At 33.8% G+C, this 6,574-nt stretch overlaps 1 protein-coding gene across 1 annotated transcript; it reads right to left on the bottom strand.

Moving 5' to 3' along the window:
- Positions 1 to 711: 711 nt before the first annotated feature.
- On the bottom strand, positions 712 to 6,100 carry LOC116133094 ((S)-ureidoglycine aminohydrolase). The gene is made up of 13 exons (XM_031418761.1): positions 5,996 to 6,100; positions 5,772 to 5,900; positions 5,124 to 5,211; positions 4,966 to 5,042; positions 4,131 to 4,170; positions 3,947 to 4,013; positions 3,460 to 3,545; positions 3,074 to 3,155; positions 2,625 to 2,681; positions 2,442 to 2,480; positions 2,061 to 2,131; positions 1,161 to 1,214; positions 712 to 1,049 (listed from the first exon to the last, which is right to left on the bottom strand). The coding sequence occupies exons 1-13, from the start codon at positions 6,036 to 6,038 to the stop codon at positions 980 to 982; spliced, it is 903 nt and encodes a 300-aa protein (XP_031274621.1). The 5' UTR covers positions 6,039 to 6,100; the 3' UTR covers positions 712 to 979.
- Positions 6,101 to 6,574: the final 474 nt, after the last annotated feature.

Genomic DNA, 6,574 nt, shown 5'->3' with positions numbered 1-6,574 from the left:
TTGTTGGGTGCTTCTAATTGGCATCATCATCTCAAAGCTGAATCCAGCATTTATGAAACAAGAACTTTATCTTTAAGGAATTTGATCTCCAAGTGGCATTATATTATTATATATGCAACCCCAATATTCCCATGATGACCAATGAGAATCACTAAATCAGAGTATCAAAAGCAAAGGATGACAAAATTGACCAGAAGCTTGGAATAGAAGTATAGAACCAGCCCCATCAAAGTGCAACCATCCCATTTAGTATAATAATAATAGCAGTTGGAATTTCCTGACTAGCAATAGTAAATAAACAAGTAAAAAAGTTTGGAATAATGCTTTTGGATGAATTCTAGTACATGCACATTAAGATACTTCAACATGTGAATCTGTTAAGACTTATTACATTACTTGAGTGATTATCAGTTGGACTACTAGAAGCTTCTTTTATTTATTTCATACTCTTGGTTTATGATTTTTGGCTTAAGCATCTCCAATAATCTCCAAAATCTTCCAACTAAATCAACATAAAGATTTCTTGCTCTGTTCCCCAATTTTAGAAGTTAGTAAGCTACTAAAGTTCTTGGTTAGAATGCTAGTTAAAAAGTTTCAAAGGAATTTATCTAAAGATCAGCTGTGTCTGTGTTCCCGAAGGCACCCCTCTCTTTCAAGAGGATTCCCGGCGTGTCAAGCCCTGGTAACTAGAACCGTAATAAGGGCTAGAGGTTTTAAAATCAAATCAAAATAAACATATGATAAAACTAGCAACAGAAAACAAATGAAAAATGTTGGAGAAATCCATTTGGCAAATATGTCTAGTAAGTTGCATCTTCTAACTTCTTAACTGCATACGCTGTTGCAAAATGACTGTCAAAGTATTTAACATGTAATGTTTACAGGCCATACAACCTCAGACTCTGCTTCACATAAATGGATTTCCATCAGCACCCACCATGTCACTGAAATTCTTGGCCACACTCCACCCTGCATTTGATTACAGTGGATTCCTATTTACATCTTTGTACAGCAGATATCGGGTCCTGGTTTTGCCGAGTGCAGCATACCTGAAACACAGCAAAATGCATTATGGAGGACTAAAGAGAAGTGCCAAATTCCAACTTCTTAGGTAGAAGGAAAAAAAAAAAAAAAAAAAAAAGGGGGTTACATGATCCTACCATTGCGGCACAAATGGTGACATCCAAATGGCATCACCTGCTTGGACCGGGTACCTATAAAGATCAATATAATGACAGATACTGTGAGAATAAGCTCTAACAAAGTAGAGGTAAATGTAAAGTTGAATACAGCAAATAAACGCCAGAGTAGAGATGAAAGAAAAATTAGAAGCCTGAAACCTTCTCCTAGGTCTTTATCAGATTATATGTGAGTGAACGGAAGGGCAAATGCCATTAGAATAGCGAAATCACTAAGAAAACTTTATTGCACCCATTGGTATCAATGGAAGGGCAATAATGTGTCTGAATTTATCCTTGTTCCTCTCTGGTATGTAAATCTAAATGTACTTACAAAGAAAATGCCAAAAAGAAAATTGATAAATGCATTTCTATAATATTGCTTTGCACTGTTAAATAGATATTTAAGACACAATGGTTTTGTTACAGACCTTCAATATTTAAGACACAATGGTTTCATTACAGACCTTGCAATAAAAGCTCTTATAAGTAATAAAAACCATACAATGATGTATCAAGTTTTATAACATATAAAGTATTTTACCCAGAAGCTCCAGCAGACTTATTGGTTTTACAAGATCAGTGTAAAGCTTCCCAGGGCCGCACCCAGAGTTTCATCCAAGGTGCCGGGAGATGAGAGCTCCTATTAGCTACTTTTTTCAACATACTAATAATAATTTTGCATTTGGGGACATTTGCTGTCAACAGAATGCAGAATCTACCATTATTCTACAGCAACAACAAAGCAATAGCAACTAAAGAAGGCACATAAACAAGTAATAGCACCAAACAGTTCTCCATCTGTTTCAGAAAATTGGTGCAGACAAGACTAGAACAATGCACACTTTCATACAGTCTCAAGTTTTTAGATGAAACCCTTACCAGCTATCACCCAAGCGATAGATACCCTGTCCCTCTAAAAGCAACAAACCATGCTGATTATAATGGACCTCCTGCAAAAGCAATTTGAACCAACTTACACTGAATATTATTCACCACAAAGGTTCATAAAGATTTTTAGCAAAACATGATAATCTATCCATTATACAAAAAATCATTACGTTGAAAACAAAACCTCACAGATTTTTAGCGAGGAATTAGCACCAAGAAAGGTAAAGGAAACATGAATTTATTCATAAAGATTACCATACCTGAATTAATTTCAATTCCAAAGCGGCATAAAAGTAACAAAATCAAAGTTTTATACCTAAGATATTAAAATTGAATAGTATAATAGTTTCAATCAGCACGAAAAGAGCATACCTTCACATTCAGGAACTCTCCAGGCTGAAAATCCATGATCTGCAGGCAAAGATATTATACCCAGTTGCAGCAAAACCAAATAAAAGGACTTTAACACCAAACTTTTTTAACCACTAAATAGGGATTTACAATTAGAAAACGTAAATACAAAGATAGTTAGTCAAGAAGTAAATTATGGCTCACATGGATATTAAAGTCGTAAGGCATCGATGCAGGAAGAAGCTTCCTCAGCTGAAAAACCTGTCAATAAGTACAAAAAGATTATATCATATCAGCACAAAACAAAACATGCTGAGTAAATTAATGACAACAAATAAAGCACAGAAACATGAACATTTTCTTTGCATAATTAACATTTGTAGAATTTTGAAAACAATATAACATGATAAAATTTATATGGTTCAAAAAATGAAAGAAAATAATTAAAAAATAAAAAAAACCTGCTTTTTGTAAATAAGTCATAACGTTCTATTTTCTAATTATGTAGACTCAATAGTATACATGTACAAGTATGCTCTATTTGACTATTTCTATAAATTTAAAATTGAAATCTAATATAAGTAGAAACTTTTTTCCATCAAAGCAGTTATCACCAACATCAGAAGATTAGAGTAAATATCTCCTAAACTCACCTCCCCAGGAGTTTCAAGAAGTGGCTGCTTGTCTGTTGAACCAACAATCTGCTCAGTTATATGATTTTCCAAGGCTGCATACCTAAGAGGAAAAGAACCTCCTTCATGGCAGTTATTTTACAAGAGTATTATAACAGTGACAGTATGATTATTGAACAAATAGTAATCCAGACAAATAAGATTTCCATAGGAAGAAGTCCCACACCAATTAGTCTTTTCTTAACATTAATTTGATAAAAGAACAACACATAAATAAGTTACAAAATCATTCATGATAGTATAGAAGTTCCGCAATATTAATCAGAGAGTATGCCATGAAAACTGATAAACAAATAGAAGAACAAGGCAGTGATCATCTACTCAATTATATTGTCGGGGAGACAAACCTTCGCTCAAACACCACCAGAGTAGAAGATTCACTAGCACTCAGAGAATGTTCAAAATTAGGAGGTAGATAAGCATATGAGTCCACCTACATAACAAAGCACATACAACACCAACATTTTTGAGGCCTCTATTGACAAACTGGAAATAGGTTTCTTATCACAAAAGCAGAAAGAGACATATCTATATAATTATAAAACAGCATCAAAATGCATACACAAGTAAAGTGAAGCTGAAAGATCTTTAAGCACAAGAACTTTAGATTAAAATCCAAAAACGCATTCTCTAGACCATCCTCACATATATCCTATTGTTAACTGAAAGTAACATATAAAATGCTAAGGTAACAATTTAAAGGACTTGAACCAGCCTCTAACATAGCTAAGAGATGCAACTGTTACTAAAAGTTTGTGTGTTTCTCACATTTTAAATTACAATTTATACTGAAAACTAAAGTTCTTTGATCAATGTACAATCAAACTTTCTTACCATCAGTTTGTTGCTAAAATCATATCCGTTAGTGAGTGTCACAGTGCCTTTAACTACAAATATGAACCTAAGAGAAAGAGCAAGAGGTGAATATTAAACAAGAAAATCAGTGAATGAAACTTGAACTAATTGTGTTTCAATCAATATAATGAAAACAGAAAAGTACAAACACATGAATTCAAACCTCTCTACATCATTAGGGGGGAGCCCTGATCTGGAATTTTCTGCACAGGATATGATTTATATCAGTAACCATGAAAAAAAATGGGGACTTTCATAGACTGCAGTGTTGTATTGATTACATGAACTTTACATAAAACATGGATCACACATGAATTACAATATATATTGTAAAGGAAATGGAATATCATTGAATATGTCCACTGGCTCAGGACTGAAGATACAGAAAACATGCAGCACTTCACTTGAATCACAGTGACAGAATGTCCTTCAAGAGAAACAGAAAACTTCAATCCAGTTACATAAATACAAATATATAGAGGCGTATTAATAAGACTACAAGAAAAACAACTGTCTCAAGGTTAACTGCGATTAAACAAATTACAGAGCTGAACTTGATGTGGAGCTGTGCAATTTATGATAATATGAGTAATCAGCTCAATATAGAATTTCACCAGATTTGACATATAGAATGTCTGTAATTGCTGGCTTGCCATCAAAAGACATTTATGTTATATTTTATAAGCACAAACACAACAAAACTCTATATGAAATTTAAAGTATAAGCTGAAAACAAAAGAATAAATTGGTGGAACCTGATTATGAACTAGAGATGTGAAACTTGCAACATAGGTACTAATACGTGAATTGCTGAATTAGGAGTGATCAGACAACTTTAAATTAAGAAGTAATGCACATAGTAATAAGCTGATGGTTGTTCTTATTTAAAATGCTTGCCAGAGCTAGAGAGCAACACATAGACCGTCGGATGGTTTAACGTAAAGCAGAATTCTTATTTTAGTGTAAAAGAGTAATTGACAGATAAAAAATTAACAAACCTTGCATATTTGCGAGGTACATCACAAAGTGTGAGCCCATTGCTGGTGTGATTAAATATGCTCCCAATGTGTTTGTCCTTTAAGTTAAATTTGAATGATTAGGCTAGCAAAGAGTCTAAAGTTTCCCACATTAAACTTAAAAACAAAATTAAAAGTACCAGTCAGGTAAAGGGCTGAATACATGACTTTCAGGTGTGATTAAAGCATGGTCTCTTTTGAATACACTGCGTGTGAAACCGGGCAAGTCTGTCAAGCAAACATACAAATTAATAATTTAGGGCTAACTTACCCTTTAGCTATCCAATTATCAATAAGAATGAAGACAGGGGAAATAAATACAAAGCATTAAAGAAACATTCAGTATTACCTTCAAAACTTGTTCTCTGTTTTATAAATCCAAAAATAAATAAGAAACATGCTCAATGCTACACTGAAAAGACATAAAATGCACACTCTAAAAACCAGTGCTCCACTCAAAATAACTTGACAAAAAGTACAAAATACTGTGATCACAAGAATTTTGATTAATTTATTTTTCTGAACAAAAAAGCTATTTGAAATGCTAAGTTCAAAAATAATTTTTCATAACCAATTTTCTAAAAGTTTACCCTACCGGCCAAACGTTTTTAGCTTTAAAATATGAATATCCAACATGTACTAATTTTTGGTTGGCGAGTAAAAGGTAACCAAAAAAGAAATTTCCAGCATTCTTCAATCATCACTGAATTGGAAAAATGTAAAGAAATTTTACTCATAAACAACGCATTTGGTTAGATTATAAAACCATAAAAAATTGGAAAGAATACCTTGCAGATGAGAAGGGGAAAGTGTTGGGTTTGTGACTTTCCAGTACATAGGTTTAGAACTCGTTTCGCTATCCAAGACTGAAGGTGCAGAACAAAACCCTCCATCACTGTACCCAACTTCAACCAAACCTGAAAAGAGTTCAAAATAAGCCAAAGACTTTCAATCATCAAAATAAGGAAAAAACTAAAGAAGTGAGGAGATAGCACGAGGAACTGAAGCATACTTAGAGTGACAGAAAGCAGAAGAAAAACTTGGAGTTTCTGCATATTTTGTGGGGTGACCAACCCAACCACTCTTGTGAGATTTTAAGGAAAGATCAAAGGCTGCTCATATATTTTTTCTGTTTCTTTCCTAGTAATGTTACCGTTCAATACAAAAAAGTGGTGGTACAATCACGAGCGGATGTAACGTTGCCGTTATCTATAACACCACGGTGTAGCCTCTCCCAATCAATCGAAATGACCGTTAATGTTCCTATTGTCATCACAGCACAAGTAGCGTTACTGTTACTGGTGCCCTCTGCGATCACTAATCTATAAAGTAAATTATCCTTTACAGCACCGGTAATAACCGGTGACACAATATCACTGTCACAGTTCATTTCCGGCTTAAGGTAGCATTACCAGTAATTTACTGTTTCTGTAGAAGATCATGGTAAAGAATCAGTAATTTTACCGGTTGAAAATCAGTTAGTTACATATACCACATAAAAATCACGGTAAGGTTACTACTGCCGTACAAAATCACAGTTAATTGTGTTAATGAAAACGACAAATGCGTGGACGTGGGAATCAAAGAGTGG

The sequence above is a fragment of the Pistacia vera genome, unplaced genomic scaffold (assembly GCF_008641045.1).
Source record: "Pistacia vera cultivar Batoury unplaced genomic scaffold, PisVer_v2 Contig265, whole genome shotgun sequence".
NCBI lineage: Eukaryota > Viridiplantae > Streptophyta > Magnoliopsida > Sapindales > Anacardiaceae > Pistacia > Pistacia vera.
Note: the sequence above shows the minus strand (reverse complement) of the source record. Positions and strands in the feature narration are given on the sequence as shown.

What these genes read in the sequence shown, in the direction of transcription:
- LOC116133094 (XM_031418761.1), bottom strand. Translation starts at nt 6,038, where the DNA reads ATGCAGAAACTCCAAGTTTTTCTTCTGCTTTCTGTCACTCTAA. An exon ending in TTCAGCCCTTTACCTGACTG is followed by an intron (nt 5,043 to 5,123) that starts GTACTTTTAATT and finishes TTTAACTTAAAG; the next exon opens with GACAAACACATTGGGAGCAT. An exon ending in TTCTTGAAACTCCTGGGGAG is followed by an intron (nt 2,682 to 3,073) that starts GTGAGTTTAGGA and finishes ACTTATTGACAG; the next exon opens with GTTTTTCAGCTGAGGAAGCT.